Source organism: Anastrepha ludens, chromosome 3 (genome assembly GCF_028408465.1).
Source record: "Anastrepha ludens isolate Willacy chromosome 3, idAnaLude1.1, whole genome shotgun sequence".
In the NCBI taxonomy this organism is placed as follows: domain Eukaryota; kingdom Metazoa; phylum Arthropoda; class Insecta; order Diptera; family Tephritidae; genus Anastrepha; species Anastrepha ludens.
The window spans coordinates 132,356,102-132,378,783 of NC_071499.1; the positions used below are offsets into that span (position 1 = coordinate 132,356,102).

The following is a 22,682-nucleotide window of genomic DNA, read 5'->3' on the forward strand; positions in this document are numbered from 1 at the left end:
CTCTCAAATTTTGCCAGTTTGGACGTGTGGTGGAAGGTTACCGATTTAATTCAAAACCAGATAATCGAACAACTTGTCACTTACGCCCTTTTGGCAATTAGGTCTCGATATATTAAAAACTAAGTGAGCCTTTCTCTCATTTTCTTTAAAATTTTACACAAGATTACGGAAGCGTTTACCTTTTCAAATATGAAAAAAATACAAAAATCGGTTTGATTCGAAAAAATCAGTCAAATGAGCCTGAAGCCGAATACCAAGTTGCCCTGGCTAAATTCTTTCAGTCGAAGTTCTATAAGTTCTTCCACCAGTTGCCCTCTGATTTGCTTAAAATTTTTACTCATTAAGGAAGTATTATGCAGCGGCGTAGCCGAATTGGTTGGTGCGTTACTACCATTCGGTATTCATAGAGAATAAATACACCAAATAAAGAAAAAGTTGTTTCTAATAGCGATCACCCCTCAGCAGGCAATGGCAAACTTCCGATTGTATTTCTGCAATGAAAATGCTCCTCATACCATAAAAATATCTGCCGTTCGGAGTCGGCTTGAAACTTGTGGAACAACATCCCTCCATTTGTGGAACAACATCAAGACGCATACCACAAATAGGAGGAGGAGCTCTGCCAAACACCCTAAAAGAGAGTATGCGCCAATTATCATATATAATATATGCCGCGCCGGACATCTGGCGGATATCATAATAAAGAAATATTTAAGTTCCATGGAATTATCTACCAGATTATAATAAAAAAAATGCATTCCAACAAGATTTCTGTTCTGTATTACAAGTTTAAGTTCTCAAGCTCTTAAAAGACACCATATGAATTAATTGTTCCGTGGCCGATCTTGAAATCCTCTAAAATAAAAATTTATTGTTTTTATAAAGTGCGCCAAGAGTAAACATTTTTAGACCCAAACTTAATTCATGTTTTTCTACCATTTTTACCAAATTCTGATCTGTTTCTTCACTTCGCCGCTTCAGAATTTTTTATTTGTTTCTGGGGAAATGTAGCCCAGCCACTGCGGCTCTATGTGCGATGTGGCTGCCAAACCTAATCTAACCTTCCTCTCCCCGGTTTTTGGTCCTCTCTTCGTAGGATATGAAATTAGGGAGGTATCATTTACTACATCTCAACTTTTGCTCCTTTTGCTGAGTTTCCCTGGACATGTTTACTTACCCATCCATAACCCAGCGACCGATTTCGTTCTTTTTCTTCCATTTTAAATAATTTCGCATTGTTTCGCAATTCTTTTATTGAAATCATTGCCTCGTTAAAAAGTTTTACAATTATTGCTTAGTCTATTAGCTAGTGGGTGTGTGCATATGTATGTATTTGTATTGATGTATATAATGCGTATGTGATATTTAACAAACAAACAAAAAATCGTATTGAATGCTCGAACGTTTTGTGCCGCCTAAGCTCGCCACCACACAATGGAATAACTCCTTTCTGCAATTATTGCAACAAATTGTAGTGCTTCGAATGGCTTGAAGCCATAGTTGCATATTTTTAAACTAATCAAAATTTCCTTATTCTACATTTCCACTAGTGAAATCTCCGCTCCGCTTACAAATGCTGTGCGTTCATGGGTTTCATCTGTGCATTGCAGTTGGTGAGTCAAGCCTATTTCCTTGATAATCCACGTGACTTTGTGCAAAATTTCGTTAGACTATCATTGGATAGTTGTTCTCTTCTCTTTTTCACTTAAGTATTAGTAGATATTTATGTGGGCTTATTAAAAATACAGTATGTATGTATGTAACTCAATAAATTACTATGTGTTCAGTCTTGCGTGCTTACGAGTAATTGCATTTCAAGCTTAAACTATTTTTTATTATTCAATAATTTCTTAAATTTCTAGCAAAAAGTAGTTGGAAGCGATCGAGCGGTCATTAAGTGCAATTAAATCTTGTATAAAGATTCTCGCTGGCATTCGGATCCTATTCGAAATGCTCTAGAGTATTTCCTGCGTATCACGCTCTGGTTCCTTCGACGGCGGTTCTCCCACAGTCTGGGTGATCAGTATTTGCTCAGTAGCAGCCGCTTCGCTGGAAGTCACTGTCAGTTGGCTCTCTCCAGCAGTCGTCATCTTTGCAGGCTTAATCGCTTCCAAAATGACTTCTCCCTCTCTTGCCGCGCTACCAGATGCTGTATCGTCGGCGTTAGATTCACTTAGATTACGCTTGGGCGACAAGGAAGCCGACGACGAGGCCGATGACGGTGTAAGCGATGTCTCCGCGGTCATTTCCGCATCGAGTTCGCAAAAAATTTCAAGCAAATTTTTGATGCCAATCAGATAGCCATCCTCATGGTTACCCACTGTCCAGGTGCGGCTGTGATTGATCCGCTGATTATCGGGAAGGCCAATAGTTTTGGCAAAATCAATTAGCCAGACACTGGCCTGATAGCGGTCGTGCACAAACAGTAGCGAACTACCGATAACTTCGTGTGTGCGAAAGAAGTCGGAGCATTCGAGTGTGGCACGAATCGCCTGCAGGCGCTGTATGTAACGGGGCTGCAAGGAGCAAAAAAAAAAGAAGATTAGAGGCAAACGCAGAGATGGGTGCTGCCACGCCCTACCATAGCATGTTGAAAACCATTGATGAACTCGCGGAAGGCCTGCTTGATTTGTTGACGGGATTTTGTTGTCTTAAAATCCTTCGTGCTGGTGCCATCGCTCTTCTTAATGCCCTGCAAAGTTCAAAAGAATGATAAGTAAAACAAAAAAAAAAATAAAGACATCATAAGTAGAATGTTCTGTGACGCTCTTACCTCTATACGGAATCCGAGTGTTGCTGTGCTCGAGATGGTCTCGCGCCAGACCATGTAACGCGGCTTGGTCACACCCTTTGCCTTGTGCTCCTCCTCGCTGGGCGCATCCGGATCAATCTGTATCATTTTCTCATACATATCCTTGCGCAACTTCGGCTTCTCCTTGGCCTTGGAGAGCTCTTCCTCGAGATAAGTGCGCACACCGATCTTGCAGTCCATCACACAGGGTTGATAGAAATCGCTCAGTAAGTCCTGCAGCTGCAAGTATACTACGGACAAGATACAGAGAGGGAAAGATAAATATACAAATTCAATTGAAGAGTCCAAAGAAGTAAATTTGCATATTTAAGTAGATCAATACTAAGGAAGGGGGGAAAGATAATTTGGCACAGAGAAAAAAGCACTCGCCTTCGTTAGGCTCAGAATTTTAATTTGGGCCGAGCAATATTTTAACAAAATGTATGGCTCACTTTAGGCGAACTGCACTGATTCCTCTCTTTTGTCAACTCACTTAAATATTTTTTAGGTATTGTACAATATACTGCACTTACGTTCACCATCCTCGCTGGTCACCTGCCCCTTGTATTCGGGCACATATGGGCGTAGTACATCCTTCATGAGCACACGAAAGCAGTCCTCCTCTTTCGGGCAGAGCTTCTTCAAGACGGTGCCCTGTTCAGGACCGGCCTTGAAGTTGCCTTGATGCCCGGCCAGTTGGACCCAGGGATAGCGCTGTTTTTTGTAGGTTTGAAAAAAGGGTGTCCATTGCACGATATTGCGTAACTTGCGCCAACCAGAAGGCTGTCAATGAGAAGAGAGAGAAAGAGGGCGAAAACTAAAGTAAGTTATAGAGAAACAACAAATCGTGAAATAGAATCGCATAAAGACATGACATGTGAGTGGCATACCAACGCGTGCCGCCATCCATCACTACGCAGGAGCCGCCCAAAAAGAGCTGGCAAATGTGCGTTGATCGATCTGTGGCAGCAACTCCCCTAATTGGCGTACTTGAAAACGATCAGCTCACGGCGTATCCGGCTTGATAGTAAAAACAAACTTAAAGAGCTGTGTAATTTTGGCAACGACAATTTATCGCGCCATGTAACCAACGACATTTTATCTGCATTTTTGGTAATTAAGTTAGTTGTCCGCTAGCCAATACGGCTGACAGCCGCAAGCCAAGCCGATTACTGAAAAACGATTTCATGCCAAATTAATTATTTTACAACAACTTCTTTACATCTCGTAGTCACAAAAGAAGTGAGTAGTGATTTTGGTAAAAACTGCCTGCTATTCTTTTTCTCATTGCATTTATTTTTTCCAAGCATTACTTTATTGCCCGCTTTATCTGTGTACTTCGTATCTGAATATGTGTGTGGATGTGAAGCCGCGCTAATTGTCAAAATAAATTTAATTGCGCTGCCACAGCAAGGCCAGCTACGACCGACTGAGGGTGTGAATGAAAAATCGTACAATCAACGTGTAAATAAAACGCAACACCTTTGGATGCGATTCGCGCGCTACGCTTCACCTACGCCTGATAGCCTCACCGCGCCGCTCTTTTGCCCTATGAGCACAGACTTTGCTGACGTCAATTACAGTTCGGAACTTCTACAAAGTCTTTGCGAAATCTAAAATTAAGAAAATGATGCTATCAGAGACGCATCGTCGGCACGTATCACAAGCTCGACACAATTTAAAGCTAGCGCCGCTGTCGCTGCCGCTGCGCGCTGTTAATTTCCATCCACCCGCCAGGTATAAACATCACAGCTGATATGCGTGGCCATTGTCGCGAAGCGTCGCCGCCATCTCATTTGTTTTAATTAGAAAGCGGTATCATTGAGACAAATAGTTTGGCCTGCTCACGCGCGCCAACGCCTTCATTGAATGCAATTTTTTGCTGTGCAACCAGTGAACTTGAAGGCAATTTCAATGTCACCGTCGCCAGTATCATTGTCGCCATTTTCCTGCGACAGCCTATTTGTTAGACAGCGCGCCTCAAACGATGGCATCACGACGGCAATTAACGCCCGTCGCTGGAGAAATACTTAAACTGTGGGGCGGTAATGTGGCCAAGTGATTTATGAGGCAGATATCGAGAGCGCTAAAAGGTTTGGCTAGCAAGCAAAAAGTCGGCTCTTGAAACAACGTTTTAAATAAAACCTGCACAGGTTTAAAATCGAAGACGATTCTTATTGATCACATTGCCCAGAAAAACGATAAAGTGCTTCGCAGGTTCTGTTTCATTGCCCGCGGTTTGGAACGACAAACGCTTCGTTTTGCTTTTAATGAATATCCAAAGGAGAACAATCTTGCCACAACGGTCTCCCGACGTACCAATTAACAGTGAAGTTCCGATAGGAGCTACCATCACACATCTTTGCTACCTCAAGGGTGCTATTAATAAAACTATGTCCCGTAGAGAGTTCTTGCCGTATTCACGTAGATACTTAATTGCCACCTTACACTTTGTGTGTCACACACCACAGTGCAGCGGATATAAAAAATGATCTGCAGTCAATTAGCCCAATCGCCTGTGTGCAGCAGGTACCTAAACAAGCAAATGAACAGTCAGCGACGTCGCACATTTTCAAAGATCGCAAAGTGAGGTGTTGCCGGTGTAAATAACGTGTAACTGCATACAAATGGCAGGCCACTTGGCAATCCACCTGTCGCTGCAGGCGCCAATATACAATTGCACTTTTGACATTTGTGCAACAGCCAAGCACACGTCAGTAGCAGCAAACAACTTGTCGCAACAAGTTTGTAGATTTATGCAAATGAATAAATGCACTCGTGCAAATTAGTGCTGATTAGTGGGAGGAGAGAGGCGGCCGCCAGCAAGCGCTGAGTGGACAAGCTGGCGCTGCAGTTAACGGTTGACTTGATTAAATTGACTTCGAGTGTTGGCAAGTCGGTGAGTTTATTATTTGCTTATAAAGAGTGGGTGGGTAGGCGTTAGGAGAGGGTGGAGCGGCTGGTTCAAGCGCAAATGAATTTGAGTTATGGCGCCACTTAATGGGCTACTTTGACGCGCGTTCATATACGCGCGGCAGACTAAATGGAAGACTGTTGGTGGTTCCAATCAATTGAGTGGCCAAACACTTTCATCAGAAATAAAAAATATAAAAAATAAATGACTTCCAGAAGCCCGGGTCTGTTATGTGGGCTAAAAGCTTGAGATTTTGAGTGAAGGATAAGCTTCTAGATGGAACAAAAGGCAACACGCTATTACAACAGCAGTGGTGATGGACTGTAAAGTGGAGTTCTACCGCGACACGCATCGTTCATGTAAGGTACCTACTTTTTATTAGGCGGTGGAGTTCAAAGGAGAAGGGCGGCTTAGAATTCGCTAAATCTAACTTAGACTCCTTCAACATTTTTTTAAGGGAAGTTAAAAAAAAAACAGCTGAGAAATAGACAAGATTGTATAAGCCCTAATATTAAATGAATTATGCTGCGCAAAACCCCCATTGAGTCAGCGTCACGAAGTTACGCCAAAGCTCCTCAGTTTGCCCTGGAGATACCCGGTCTGCTTATCTGCTAAAGCGAACAGATGATTTCGGCTGAATCTATTGTCTATTAATACACACAGCCGATCATTACATAATCTTTGCACACTTTTAAGCCGGAAATGGCGAATAAAGACCACGGCTTGGCTGCCTGATCGCAGCCCACTTATGTCTTTCATCTCCTCACACACACCTACACTTGCATAGATAGGGTTCTCCAATAAGGGCAGGAGGAAAGGGAATAAGTAAGCTATGTGTGAGACGCGAGGTCTACCTCAATCAGTCTTTAGAAAAACAAATTTTTTAGATTTTTGTTCATGTTATTTTTCAACTTAATTTCCATTTCTACAAATCTTTCTAACTTATTTAAGGTATTTACGAAGTAAGATTTTACATGAACCATTTTTTTTTTTTTGTTTTGAATTTGGAAATAAAAAAGTCACTAGGCGCTTTTGATGCAGCGATCACCATTTCGCCCAATTTTCTAAGGACTTTTTCAATGACCCCCGAAATATGACATCTTCCGCGGGTTTTCACTGTGGCACGCTTTCAAAAGGCCCAATTTTCAGTGACTACTGCATAGGTTCGTCTGAACTTGAATTCGCAATGGCCAAGGTTATATTGATTTTGAGGGCATGGCTGCGGCTTCAAAAAATACGAAAAAGTCTATCGCCTCAAATCGCCCGAACTTGGTGATTTCGCATCAGTGGCTGAATAAGAAATAACAGTTTGACAAACGCCGCCGCAACCTCTCAGCATCGACTCCTCCCTATTAGAAACCCCTATACCTACATACATAAGTGTGTAGTGTTGTGTATGTATTGTACTTATAAATTATTGGTGCCGTTTTTGAAAAGTAGGTATACGCGAAATTTATTAAACACATAAATGCTTTGTTTTTGTACGAACGCACCTTGCCAGAGGACGCCGCTGAATTCGTTGGCAGCCACACAAAGTGCGAGCGGCGGCGAAGGCTCATAAAATGATAACGGCTGGCGGAAAAAACGGAGCTTTTACGCGCATATGCGAATATTCTATTTTAACTGCTGGCGCTAATAAATTGTACAAATTGGTTTCAATTGCGTCGAGAGATTTAAAAAAATGTGACTTTTGAGTTAGGCGGGCAATTTTAAATAAATGTGTATAAAATTGACTGTATATTTGTTTATGTATCTGTAAGCGGCTGGACGGAGAGACAGTCAATAAAGCGGTCATCAGTGAGTAAGCCCGTTGTGCGGTACTTACATGAGCTGCGGTGTGATTTGTACCAGCGTCAATGCGCCTTGAAGGATTTTCATATTTACCTGCAATGAGAAGAAAATAAATAAATAATAGACGTATTAGTCTTTATTTATGTTGAGCAGATAACTTTACAAATTTATTATGGAGTATAAGCAAATAAAGTAAGTTGGGAAATATATTCGTAAAACTTTATGAGGATTCGTTAAAAATAGTTGTTTAAGTGGCGTGCGCGAATTCTTAAATTTTGATAATTTAATTGATATTTTCTTACGCAGCAACTGCTGCTACAAGCAAAATAAAAAATCAGCTAACCAGCATTCGCTCTGCTATTTGTGATTTCATGGCATTCCAAGAACCTGGGAATTGCATAAAATGAATACATACATACACTTGCGCTCACATAATTTAGACACTATAAATTTTTAATTTATTCGGAATATTTTTCATGCTTTTTTTTCGTTCATTTTTTATAAAAATATAGTTCAATGCATAACAAAAATCTTATAAACCAAAATTTCACACTTTGTACAAAATTCACAAAAATTTAACCAAAAGATATTTTCATCAAAATTTTCACCATCTGAATGTTTAGAAATTCTGAATAAGACTTCCTTCCGTACATGTCTTTTATAAGGAAGAAAATTTTCAACATCATATTAAAAAAAAATTGTCAAAAATCAACACGATTTTTGAGCGACTTCACGACTTGCAGTTCATTTCACTGAAATTTAATGGGCCATAGAACTGCGTACCCAGAAGTTTTCTAAAAACTCTGATTAAAACGTTGAAAGTTTTAATTACAATTTCTTTGAAATTTACTACATTTTCATGAATTTTGCATTAAGTTTGGAGATTTGATTTGTAAAGGTTTCCTTATACTCGTACAAGTAAAATAAACTACATTAAAAAAAAAAAAAAATAAAGAAAAAGTTACCATGAATAATATTGCGAATATTGTAGAAAGTTAAAATGGCTTATTATGTGAGCACAAGTGTACATTCATAAATATGTCACACGGCATGCTGTTGTCAAGCTAACATAGTCAAGCTTCGCTTCAGACCACCAAACGCCTCGCTGGCAATCACATGTTTTCCACACTTTCTGCCCTTTGCGCCCAGAAGCGGTCGTATTTTTTCTAAGTCAAATGTGAAGAGTGACGCAAAACATTTCGTTTGTTTGTATACAACCATTTATCGGCAACTGCGGTGGGTGTAAACAGATTATTTCAAAATATACTACTTAATAAAAGTATGTGTGCTTGTGCGCGTACTGCTTGAAAGGCCTGGCCTACAAGTGAGTAGCAATACACATACAAGCACATATGTTTCTATGTAAACAGACTAAAAAACATTTCGAAATGCCCAAAAAAGAACACTGCGCCAGAGTATAATTATTTAGCGGTATTTGCCTCAAAGTACTTCAGTATTTGCTTTAGAGCTTCAATCTTTGCGTACTGAAACGAAAATAATATTTGTGTAATAAAAACGTGGAATGCCTTCTGCTTGTTTGTTTGATGCAGCTGAAATCTCATCGTTTCACGAATAAATAATAGAAGCGTAGATAACTTCAATTTCTGAATATGTGGCGCCGCAATGATTTGTCGGTTTGTGCCGCGCTCATACCAAACTTTTTCGGTACCCTCATTTGTAGTAGTTTTGCAGTAGTAAAGTATACGTAAGCAAACGAGTCGCTCCCTCCCAGATTTATGCACTCTTCGAGTCACTTCAAAAGTTTGGCAGCAGCTGCAGTCCCCACTAACTTCTCACATTGGCTCATCCAAAAGGAATATTTGCTTGCTACCCACAAAAGATGCTTCAGAAATAGTGAACTTTTATGGCCGTGTGCCCTAAAAATCGTTTCTAATCACTCTCAGGTAAAAGGCATTCAAAAATTGTTCCCACTTGCACATAAAATCTAACCGATCACTTGTGTCAATATGCGTTTATTTTATGTTTTTTCCCCCTCTAAAGCTAACTCAAAACATATTTCTTCCGCCGAGAATCACAGTCCTCCAAATACAAAGTCCCTCCAATACAAATTTATATCAGCCTTTCCAATAGTTATATTTGGCATACTTGGCCGTTTGAAATAAAAAAAATTCAAATTGTTTTATTCCATTTAAGGATCTTTCCCAATCCGGGTTTCCCAATCCTTTATATAATTATAATTGATGCAGTTGAGCCTCAAGGATGATATTAATAAAGTTTCATGTATAAAATTGTCTCACTGCGCAGGTAGCACGAATTCGGCAGAGCGATTTTCTTTGCAAAGAGTTCAAATGTGAAAAGTGGTAAAATTGTATGTATTGTTTCTAGACAAGCTCAGAACATCAGAACAAAGCAGATCTTTTGCCTGCTTTAGACATTTTTGTGTGCTTGTTGACCTCCATTTTTCACTCGGAGGTACACGCCTTAGAGCTCTGTGCCAGAGAATGCCAGTCAAGCAGATCTAAAATCGCTCATTCCAATCAAGGTTTGTCTGGGAATGTTTTAAGATTCTCCACCCATTAGCATTAAGAAACTTTGTTACTCTGATGTGGGTACCGTGACCTGAGGGGCACGAAGGGAATGTAATTGCGGACACTTTAGCGAAAAAGGGTGCAAACACAACTTTCGTATAACAGCTTCAAAAGTGTCTTTCTGCGTGAGCGGGAACAACGAGGCCTAATCGAGTACTGGAGAGCCCAAACGGGAATGCGGCAGTCAAAGTGGTCCAGAACGTATAAAGGTAGAGCCAATCCTAAACCTCAGCTGAAATGACATACAACTTTCACTACAGCCGCATTCCCCGTATCTGTTATGTTGCTACAACAACAGCTGGCCTATAACTAATTCCTAAGCGAAAATTACCATAACGAGAAAATTGTTTTAGTCAATAGTTCAGTTCACGTGCCCAAAAATCATGCAAGGGAGAATAAACTGGATAAAAGTTTACTTGGAAACAGCTGTGACAAACACGCGCTCACACAATACACAAACAAAAAGTTTAATTAAAAAAGTTAACAAGGAATTTTGTGCTAATTTACTTAGCAAAAGGTATAAATAAATCGGAATTTTCCATTTTTTTTTTTTTTTTTAATTCCTTGAGACTTTGCATTTTCCTACCTTTGTTTTGGATATATTTCTCCTCGAGACCGAATTTTGTCAAATTCTTAGAAATTTTGTTATTGACTAATTCTTGCCTCCGTTTGGTGCGATACACGGAAATTTGCTGAAAGAACTCTCGTCTATACCTTTCCCAATCTGTTATTAAAGAATGATTGTAACAAAAATTAAAGAAAAAAGAAAAAAAAATGTTCGTGCTTGTTTTGAACAAACCTCGGAAAAATTATGAAACTCATATTTCTAACTGAAAATCTTAGTGACGAGAATTCTCAAAAATTCTTTGGTTGATATAGAAAGAAAGTTAATGCGGAGCACTGGACTGCAAAAGGTCGTATTACAAGAGGCGATTATATCAGCGTTGAGTGCGAACTGACACTTCCCATCAAAATAAGCAACAACTCTTCGCTTCATACAAGAGTCAGAACTTCAAGTTGAGAGTCAGAACTGCTTTATCGGAGCTACTCAACTTTCGAACCAAGCCATTGAGCTCAGCTTACGCTTTTCTAATGGATTATTTACTTAAAAAACACCCACCTCAAACTTCTCTGGCGTCTCGTACAGGCCACATGTCGTTAACTTTTTAGTCAACAGCACCGAATTCAATACATATTTGCCACTCCTAAGGCGGCCACGCACGAACGACAAGAAAAACAACACGCAGCACGCCTGCTGGAAAGACATGCAGCCACCGATTTATCGAAATATTTCAACACAACTAAGTGGCGAACTGTTCTCTTGGAAAACTCATTAATTTAAATTAACCGCCAAATTGTTTTCGTTTATATTTTTCCAGCAATTTTCTTAATGCGCTAACATCCGTTGGCCAAGTGTGCTGCTAAACGCTCGAGAAACGCTACTAACCAGCGGACGCGTGGATAAAACTTTAAGCAAGCAGCCAACCAAGCGTTCGTCTCACAGCCAACTGCCCCAAATGCTCGACGTTGGTTGCGGTTGTTTCATTTAAAAATATAATATATTTAAAACACAGAAAACAGAAAAAACAAAAATTAATATGGCAAACAGCAGCAGAAAACTACAGAAAAAATGAAAATAATTCATTATGATAATTGTTACGAATATTACGGCATTCATTGCTGCACGCTGCTCACCGACGCCTTCCTCCTGCCGCAAGCCAGCAGTCGCTTGCCGCTTACCGCTGGCCGCTTGACACTTGCCGAGCAGCTTGTTGCTGCTCCCTGGATTTGCATATATACAACACAGACCATATCTACAACATTCTTCACTGACTTATTACGGTTGCTTTTCACTTGTCGGACTGTTAGGTAGTGCGAACTGCTCACACACACATACACATGCACACTAGTTGGACGTTTTAATGACGTCGTTGACGTTTTAGCAGCAAACAAAACGCTGTTTCCACTCTATTTGCCGCTTTGGCTGTGTGTGTGTCTCAAGTTGAGCGAATAATTCATAATGCAGCTGGAAAATCCAACGTTGCACATGCATACACACACACATTCACACCCACATGTGGGGCTTTCACAACTGGTGGAGTGATAAAAAAATCAAGAAACAGACTGAGGCGTTAAAGATTAAACTTTGAAAGCGCACAAGAGATGCTGTGTATTTCCGAAATGTTTGTGTAGATAATCTGGCCGCTGAACCTTTTGAAGTAAACTCAATATTATTTTGAGAAAAATGCAAAAATATAAAAACCAAATAACGTGAACAATCCGGTTCAAATGCCAATAACTTTTCTGGCTTGCGAAATATCTGAACTAATATAAATGACGTCCTTCAAAGGGCAAACGCGCGTAGATTAAGGAATTTTGTAACTCAGCATAAGTTTTTATGCAAAAATGTTATTCAAAGTACGAAAATATCAAATTTAAGAAAACTGCGTCGCAAGGCTTTGGTGTCTATAACTCTATGAATTTTAATGCTATCAGCTAAAAATTTTATTTATTTATTGAATTCAATTAATAGTCTAAAAAATACAGTATTTCTTACAGACTATGAAAACAGATTAATGCTAAATTAATTAATCAAAGTAAAATGAAACTTATAATTAACTAGCTTCAATTGTAATGAGTAAAAGAAAAAGGTAAAATTTCTTATAACTTACAGAGGAGGATTATTTATTTTAGTAAGTCAAGAAATACAAAGTTTCTTACAGACTAAGAGTACCTATTTATATAGAAGTAGTTAACAAAATTAAAGCTTAGGAAACTAAATTAACAAAATATACTAGGTAATTATTTAGAATTCTTACAAAGGAAGAAATTTTTTAATTGGGTATTAAATACATGTTTCGCCCTGGAAAAGTCTAGATCCAAAAGGGAGGCGAGATAGTTAATGTCAGACAGCGTTCTAACAAGAGGTGCTTTGGAACTATATAATGTCCTCCTAACGCCAACATGAAAAATTTTGTATGCAAGTCACTTAAAACATCTAGAAAATGGAAAGTCAAAACTTTACAATTTTCATTAAAAAAATTATAATTGAAAAAAGTGATAAAAAATTTTCATAATGTTATTGGATGATTCGTGGCAAATTTTATAGTACTTTGACTTTATTTTTGAAAACTCATGTAATATAAATAATGAATCATATATGTCAATAAAATAAATTCTAATAATCTTAACAGCAAAGTAATAAAAACCTAATAAAACCTCCGAGGGCGTTTTTGACTTGAAACAGATCCTCCTAACGATCGTTAATAGAAACGCTTTCCATCATTTAGTGTTTCATACCCACATTGGATCTCGAGCCCGCACGCTACCGAGTGTCAGTCAGAAAATTGTGTCTTGCCTCCCATGCTGTCATCGTTCAACCAAAAGCCAACCTCTAATCACATTTTACAATAACAACTAACGCAATTTAAGCTGTTGCTTAATGTTCAAATTAATCTTAAATGGTCAGAGCGAAGCGCAGTGCATCTACGCAAGCACCCTGTTTCAACACTCCTTAACGATTATCGCGCTCACCTTGACTCCTCAGCGCAAATGAATGTAGGCATCTTGCATGATGTTTGCCTGAAACCTGCATCCGTTCATCAGTTACTCTTGCCATCATTTGAAGGGGTAAACACGGGTATCTCAACTGTCGTGTCAAAACAATGTATAATGTACGTGACACCGACATACCACGCGATTTACCGTTTTTGGCTTAATCCGCATAATAAATCATTACTCGGATGTTGTTTGTCTTTTTTTTGCTTCCAACCAAGTGGGTTCATGTTTGCCAATATGCTCGTACCGCTTGTAAAATGTGTTTCTTTTAATAAATTTCATCTTTGAATTGTTTTCTTTTCTGCTGTAAGAGTACTTGTACTCATTTCACTGTGTAATTGTACACCAACAAAACAACCTACAAGTCTTGCCAAAGCTCAGCTCAACGCGCTGTAGCCAATGTGAAAGGCGCATTATGTGGTAGTGCAGCGTTGCACTTTAATTGTTGTTTTTTTGTTTTGTATTTTGCACAATAGTTGTTGCTGCGCGCGTGTTGTTACCTTTGAGTTGAGGCGTCATAACAAGCTGTTGTCTCTAGATCGCAATTGTCAAGTTGAATCATAAATGAGCAGCGAAATACAGACGTCATAATAAGCGTATAAAATATGGAATGAAAGTCTATGCAAATATGGAGCACAAATAACATTGGACGAGAAAAAAATTGGACAACAGGGGCGTAGGTTAACTGGCAGCAGAGAGGGATGGTGGGCTGCTGAAGCTACTGCTGAAAACAACCAAGTGTATTGCCTTTAATAAATCTAACTTTAACTTGTTTGTTGGACTTCAAATAAACGAAAGGCCAACATTTACTCGAGCGCATATCAGATTGCATACCGCACTCCGACATAAAAGAAAGCAAATTCAAAAATATAGTTCAGAAGTAGAAAAACTAGCATCAAAAGATACGCGAGAACGATTAATGCAAAAATCTATCAACAGCTACTAAGCGCGATCTGGTCCCATGAAAAATTATACAATTATCGACTCAATGAACTCTCCCCGATTCGCAAAAAAGTGGTTTTGCACTAAACTGCCGCGGAATAAAGTTTCCTATCATAGCGCCATGTAAAATACTAAAGCGTGGACGACGAGTGTACAGGAAGATATAAAGATTGACCTTTAGAAGATCGATATTAATACGAGTGTTGTGGAAACAGCTGATTTAGATTAGATTGATAATTAAGCAACGAAAGCACAGACGTCTGGGATTGCAGTGCAAGCACAAAGTTCAGAAGGACCGATGTGTAATTGATATGAATAAATAAAACAGACAAATATTCAAGTTTTTGAACACAGTGCACACTTACAACCGATTTTAGTAAGTCCAAATAGCATCGCAATCCCGAAGTATGTAATGAAGCTATAAAACAGAAGAAATATATTTCGAAAAATATGAACAATGGATTTGAATGGAATTTTTTCTATACTTTTTCGGCACTTTTGAATTTTTTTGCTCTTGTAAAAAGCCCACAGACTAAATAAACAACTTCTCTTTTCCCCTCCTTTAGCTGCTTACTAACATTTTTCGCTGGGCTGTAAAGACGTCACTACTAATATTTATTGATTTGACTCTCGCGTTTTATGCCTTTGCTCATGCAAACTAGTTGATCAGTGCTGTGGCAGCGACTTCGAAACACTCGTGCATATATGAGCAGATAATTGTATTTTAGATTCTGCGGCGTATTTCACTGAAGAATTTCATACAACACGCCCACTGATCTTTAATTCATATGAGGTTCGCAACAGCTTAAAAACAGAATGAGGAGTTGGTAGACGTGGTGGAAAACAGACACTCGCTCAGCGTAAGCGGATCATGGAGCACGTTATTGGGGAAAAAGCTCTGAATTTTGATTATAAAAAGGCGCGTGGCGAAATGTCGGTTAATAAATGTACAAAGTTTCGTATGAGAAAGAATTTCTGTAAAATGTGTATAGTGTATATAGAGCAAAACCATAAACATGAAAAGAATTAATGAGGGAAAAGGTATTCGCACTGCTGAATAAAATTTGCTGGAATGATATTAGGCGAATATCTGAGTAATGGAAATTTCCACGAAGCAAATAGTTGAACGCAAAGGCAACATTTATTATAAGAGCGTAGATTTGCTGGCGTATGCCGATGATATTAACCTCATGAGCCTTAAAACGGCGCTCTTAGTTCTGCCTTTTAAAGCAGCATAGGAAAGCTTTGCGAATGGGTATGTGGCGAACGAAGGCAAGACGAAGTACCTCCTGCCATCAAACAAACAGTCGGTCCACTCGCATATCGGCAGCCACCTTACTATAGGCAGTTAAGATTTTGAAGTAGTGAGAGTCTTATTTTATTTAGGAATCAGCCCTAAAACCGACAATAATGCCAGCCTTCAAATCACATAGGGAATTTCTCTTGTCAACAAGTACTACCTTCGACTAAGTTGGGAATTGAGTAGTAAAGTCGTCTCTCGACGAAGAAAACTAACACTTTATAAGTCCCTCATCATGCCCTATGGCATTGCATGGCATGGCGCAGAAGCTTGAACGATGAGCTGTCCTTTGGAGTGTTTGAGAGAAAAACTCTGCGGAAGACTTTCGGACCTTTGCACGTTGGCGACGACGAGTATCGCAGGCAATGGAATGATGAACTGTATGAGGTTTATGGCGATACCGTGCGGCGAATAAAGATCCAGCGGCTTCGTTGGCTGGGTCATGTCGTACGAATGGAAACAAGCGCTCCTCCTCTAAAAGTATCCATTGTGGTACCTGCTGGTGGTAGCGGAGATAGAAGAAGACCTCCTGTCCATCCAACTGGCGCCGGTTAGCATGAAAAGGAAGCGACTGGCGCGCTTTGTTAAGCTCGGCCAAAATCACTTCAAGAAGGAGTAGAAGTAGTTGACCATTTTTCAAGTCTAAAATTTCGAACTCCTTTGAGTGGTAAGGCTTTTATCCAGAAAATTAAACCAAAGGAAATTTGTTAAAAGTAGGCATACGGACTATTAACAAAAATTTATGAAGTTCGTACAAACACCGTCAGTGGGTTCACATATTACCACAAAATATTTCAGCTCTTGTCTTTTACTAATTTTTAAAGTGGGCAGAAAGCAAGTTGCAAAAAAGCAAATATAAAATAAAACGTTGACCAGGCACAGTCAAGAGTGACTTCTAACTGACGTCGAATAATAGGAATAATTAAATTTGCCGTTTTATTATTAAACCTCTCAAGTTGAGGTCACAAAAAAATACGAAAATTAAATATTTGGATGCCATTAAAACATTTAAATATATGTCGATAAGTATAAATGGCATCACAAAAATCCGCAAACCTCTGCTGAATCAACCGCCGCTAGTTCAGATGAAGCTGTGGGCGCAACTGTTGGCAAAGCGCTCCTGAAAAATCGTGACCACACAATTGGCGGCAATCAGCGTGCTAAAAACCTTCAAAGGCCACAAATGACGTGTTACGCCCACGTTCCTTTCACATATCTAGGGCAAAGCCGTACTCGAGTCACACTCAGAAATGTTCACTTAAGTAATATCTGATATTGGACTCCTCCACTTGCCTTGCTTCTAACTCTTCCAACTTCACCTTTTACAAATCTACACACTCACCTTTTTCAATTGCGTCTGGCTACGACCCACTGATGCCACCGGCACATCGGAGTCCCATTCGGAGCTCAAATCATCGCTGGAAGCGTAGCCGTAGTCACGCGGCAGCGGCACTTCGAGAAACGACTTGGAGTATTGCGTATAGCCGGGGCACAAGTTTTGCTGTGGCGATGGTGAACGACGCTGCAGTTGTAACTGACGTCGCAGTGCACAACCACCGAATTCATTGGCGGCGGGAGAACGTGGCGGCACCATTATAGTGGGCGGCGCAGTAATGGGCAGACCATGCGCCTGTGCAAAGGCGAGACTGTATTTACGCGAATGTATCTGATTGCTAACGGCCTTTTTGCGATAGCTCTTTTTGGCTGGCACTGAGTGAGCAAGCGTCTGATCATTGTGTTGATGGTAATGGTGGTGGTATGGATGATGCAAGTGGGACTGCAAAGCAATTGGCAATGCTGGTGAATGTGGACGTGACTGCTCATCCGCCTCGCGCTCAACGGTTTCATCATATGGCGTGCCCTCACCCTCCACTTCAGCATCGTCGTCTTCCTCCTCTTCATCATCATTCTCTAAAGTGTTAAAGGGTGTTTTCAAGTGTGGCAGCCCATTCACCAAGTTTCTGCTAATGTCAACACCATCTTCGCCTACACAGCACTCCTTGCAAAGGGAATGATCCAATTCGACGGCCTCTTCGGCATATTCGTCATCGTCAAATTTAATGTTGTCCACCTCCTCGGGCGGCACGTCGGGAAAGTGCAACAGCTTGACGGTGACTTTGTTACCGGCTTCGTTGTAGTAGACTTCTTTGGCGCTCATTTTATCGAAATCCTCGTAAATGCGTACTTGCGGATAAGCGCACAAAGACATTGTCACACACACACGCGCGCACCAAAATCGCTCACTGATTTCACTCTACCTCACTTTTGTCTTCAGTTCACCGACCCGTTTATATTTTCAAAAATATTTTTGAATAGTCGTTAGTTCATAGCTAAAAAACAACACCGACTCTTTGCCCAAATTCAACGTCCTTACTCCATCGTACGTTTACTATCTTAAAATACTGTACTGTTGCGTTGCTCTGCTGAAGTGCTAATGAATGAAAATCGGAATTGTTCAGAATTCAGAATTCACGGATAATTTTTTCATTACTCAAACGCACGGCGGCTCACGAGTTTTACTGGGAAAACAATTTTCGGGTTTTTACAATTTAAGCGCTGCTGTCTACCGAGCAGAGCAAATATTTTGCATTGGAAAGGCACTGACGGCGCACACAATCGACGCAAATCATTTGCATACTCACAACAATTATTTATCTAACAGTGTCTCACTCAGAACATGAGAAGACTTTCTGCCAGGGCTGATAAGCACAACGAACGTCAAAAGGGTGTTGGAAAGTCAGCAGTTGCATGTGAGTGTGCGTGTATTATTAATCGCCAGTGAGTCAAATGGCAATAATTTACTACATTCATAGCCATATATACACATGCATACACATTTATCAGGGCAAATGAAATATAGGAAAAAGTGCAACTCGAAAAACTTCCCGGCAGTTAACCGTCTCTTATTGGCAAGGTGTTGTTCGAAGTCATAATTCTGGCACAAACTTCGTGTTTTGCGATCATACGTCCCAGTTACCTATTTATCCATCTTAAATTAATCTGTGGAGCCCTCAGGTCAACATGTTGGGAGTGTATGCGACCATTTTTTTAAATTTGCCTGTCTGCTTACTATTTATTTATTAGTCCATTTGAACCCGCTAACCTCCAGAACGTATGATCCGTATTTTGCAGGGCTCTTACTTAAAGTAGAGGAATAACCTGAGCAGCTTATAGCCTACTTTCTCTGCAAAATATTATTCTTCAGGTGAAAATACTCGTCCGTGTGGAAGACCTTTTTCAAACACCAATAGTGTTTCACATTTCAACTTTCAATTGTGGTCCAATTTGGCTCATATTTTAAACACCGTACCCAATCTAACCTAATGTAACCATAATTAGAAGGCGAACGCATCAATAGACCCAATACTATAGGGGATTACAAGCTATGGAAAACTAACCATTGATGTAGCTTTGTCGACTCATACAGTGTACGAACTTCGATTGGTCAGCATCGAATAATCTTAATGTGTGCTAAAGTTTTCTATTTTCAAAGCAGATTTGTTTTTCGTATTATAAACGATAACTCAAAATTTAGCTCCGCACACGCAATCTCGGTTGACAGCAGGCAATTAGCTGCGTAGATCCAAAGCATTTACATTAAAAACTTCATAAAAGCCTATTAGCCATTCGAATGTGCGTTCAGCAACGCCAAGACAATAGCAAAGCCGCAGCGGTGGCGCAAATTGCAACATCGCTAAAATATTAAATTACCAAATTCCAAAGAATACTACAAGATTTGACATATTTCGGCTGCCAACCAACAGCCGGCAAGCGACAAGCGGCAGCACTAATATTTTATCACCCGAGGTGCGGCGACGACATTTGTACGACAAGCTATATGGCATTGCTGCAGCAGCCAGTGAGCGTAACTCGTCTTGCCAAAATTCGATGCAAGCAGAGAGGAAAAAATTGAGATCTTGCAAAATTTTCAATACAAACGGTTTTCATTGCATTGAAAATGCGTGGACGCGCCATAAATGGACGAGCATTTTTGGCTACAAGAATTCGTTGACATTTTGTCAAAAAATCACCAATGCAAAAAGCGAGACGAGGGCCAAGCAAAGCGGGAGAGAAAGAGTCAATTGAATTTACGCATTTAGATGTCTTTTTTCATTTTATTTGAAAGTCAACTACTTTTTGCATTCGTAAGCAAGTATACAAGGAAAGCAAAATGCATTACCACCCACGCAGATTATTTGTGTTTCTTTTTAGCAATAATTTAATACCCTAGACATGTGTTTTCCTATGCCAATCAGCGCTCGGTCTTGAGCTGCCCATATCTGCTCGAAGCTTCTAGGCCTTAATGCTGCTATTAATAAATTCTTATGAATTTGATATTAATTTAATGCGATATGCGTTTTTTATGAGTGTTTTACGTCCAAGCAATAAATAAATATATAATATATCAATAAATATTAAGTATCATTCTATGAGGTGAGTACACTTCTATGGAATAAAATTAAATTTAAAGACCCAGAGTTATGAACGAATTCCAAGGAAAAATCCATAGAATACACATTAACATCAAATCCTAATCAAATACTTTTCTCAATTTAAATCTCTTTTCTATAAATAAGTTAGATATTTTTCAAAATAAAATAAGTTAGGTTAGGTTGAAGCGGCGGTAGGCCAATGGCACAATTTAGCCAAATGTGAAGACTCACTATTTTTCTTACTACTCGCCCTTTAATCATGCAGTGTAACTGAGGAATCCCAACGGCAAATGAAAGAGACAGTAAAAAACCAAATAATTAAAAAATGCTGCCATATTTTAATAAAGCTTACAGGTAGTCAACGAGGCGATGGTTATATTTTGAAGGTCGAGATTTATGCAATCGATATGGCAGCAGAAATTCTGCTCAAAGTGTTCTAATTTTGAAAAAAACAATATTGCCAATGAGCACGAAAAGCGTTAGATTGTTCCTAGATTACTTTTAGATATTTTAGATTGAGTCTCGGGTTCAATTTATTCCCAGGTCTAACAAACAAAATTTAGGAAGAGGAAATTTTAAGACTAGGTGAGAATTTTATGAGGAGCCCTTTAGCTCCTTTATTAAAGAGCCCTTTAAGTTTATTTTTAAGAAAACTAGAAATCATTAGACACTGGAATTTTTACAAAAAACGCAGTCATACGCATATTGCAACGGTACTAAAAGTCACGCCATTAAACGGTAATGGTTTGTCATGCCCAAAAAAGCCGATTTCTATTTACTCGCTAGTCGCATTATGGTAATTTAAAAGTGTTGACCACTCAATGCAAAAAATAAAGTGCCAACTAACAGCAATAAAAAAATGAGAAAGGTCAAAAAACACAAAAAGAGGAGGGGGTAAAGTATAGGACAATTGCGCGATTTGCGTCATTTTCGACGCGCTCAGTACCAGTTACTGAAATGAAGCTCATAAAAAGCTGAAAAAAAAATCGCTAATTCTTAAAAATTTAAACACAAACAAAAACAGAAACAGAAAAGAAATTAACCGACAAATACAACAGCAATTGCAAAAACAACCACAATAAATTTATGTTGTCATTTAATTTGCATTGCTAATAAAACGGCTTTGGGTGATACATACACGCAAACGAGCAAATGCAAAAACAACTATGCACAGACACATATACATGGCTACTATTTTTGTGCATTCATAAGAGAGCACAAATGGGCATGCTTACCTACTTTCATATGTACGTGAATATGTAGTGTAATGCGCTCCGACAAAAAAGTCACAAATATAACTATACCTTAGAAGCAACAACAATAGCAGAAGGCACTACAAGTACAACAGTAACCAACTGAGCTTGGGAAATATAACGCAGTGGAGCAACAATAAAATAGCAATAATAAAACTAAACCTAACAACAACACTGTAACAAGTTGTATACTCCACCAAATAAGGGTAACTCATACGTCAAGGCGCATAATGGCACTCGAGTGCTAGAAAACTTTAATAGGGTTAGAGAAAATGTTCTCGTTTTTGCCAGTAGCTCAAAGCACCAAATGTGATGCACAAACAAATTTTTACCTGCGGTAATCGTCACTGAAAAATCACAAACCAGCGGTCGAGGTTATATCAGGTGTCTTTTTAGATGCATGAGAACTATCGATATCGATAACTATGGTTTGACAGCTGAAAATGGCCAACTGTAATAACATTTTGTTTTGTATTAACATTTTAAAAAACACCCAACAAAACACTTTCTGATTTTATTTTTTGGTTTTGAGTAAGTAAAATTTGGAGGCAAAAATTCGTACAGCTTTACGAAACAGATTCCCCTTTTTTATAAGACTTGCTCCACTCTGAAGCAGTGGGCGTTACAGAACAATTTTTTATGTTATTATTTATTTTTTGTGCTGCAATTTGTCAAATTCGGAAGCAAACTCGTTAAACAAAAATCGCAGAAAATTTTGCATTTTCATATGACTTGACCGCAGTGTAAAAAATGCCAATCTTTTGGCCATACTAAAAACTTTTTGCGGGAAACCCTCACGATGCGTCAAATGTGCAGGTAAGCATGCCACCATTGATTGCAAAAAAAGAAAGCCCAAAGTGTTGTAACTGCGGAGAGTCCCACCCTGCAAATTACAGAGGCTGTATAGTGGCGAAAGAACTCCAAAAGATTAGAACGAAAAAGCGATCCCAAAATTCAAAACCAGTAAATAGTACAAACAAACAACACACAATCCCAAAACGTGCTACAACTACTACAAGTCTTACAAATAATCCGACAAAAATCCCTATAATAAATAAACCGGCTACATACGCACAAATTACCAAAAATTTATTACCGAACGAACCTATTGTGCAAAATCCCCTTTCAGCTATATTAAGCAAATTAAATGA

At 39.2% G+C, this 22,682-nt stretch overlaps 1 protein-coding gene across 6 annotated transcripts in view; it reads right to left on the minus strand.

Annotated features, from left to right (window-relative positions):
- Positions 1-1,235: 1,235 nt before the first annotated feature.
- The window catches only part of LOC128859321 (inositol-trisphosphate 3-kinase A-like), a 45,859-nt gene continuing 24,412 nt past the window's right edge, over positions 1,236-22,682 (minus strand). Inside the window, exons 2-6 of one of the 6 annotated variants that reach the window (XM_054096266.1) lie at positions 17,188-18,234; positions 3,325-3,574; positions 2,774-3,042; positions 2,582-2,692; positions 1,236-2,516 (exon numbers count right to left, since the gene is read on the minus strand). In XM_054096266.1, coding sequence (XP_053952241.1) covers positions 1,956-2,516; positions 2,582-2,692; positions 2,774-3,042; positions 3,325-3,574; positions 17,188-18,054 — 2,058 coding nt within the window. In that variant the 5' untranslated portion in view covers positions 18,055-18,234 and the 3' untranslated portion in view covers positions 1,236-1,955. Of the gene's footprint in view, positions 2,517-2,581; positions 2,693-2,773; positions 3,043-3,324; positions 3,575-7,198; positions 7,497-11,165; positions 11,546-17,187; positions 18,277-22,682 lie in introns of those variants that run through there. The other 5 variants (XM_054096265.1, XM_054096264.1, XM_054096268.1 and 2 more) reach the window with 5 other exon arrangements.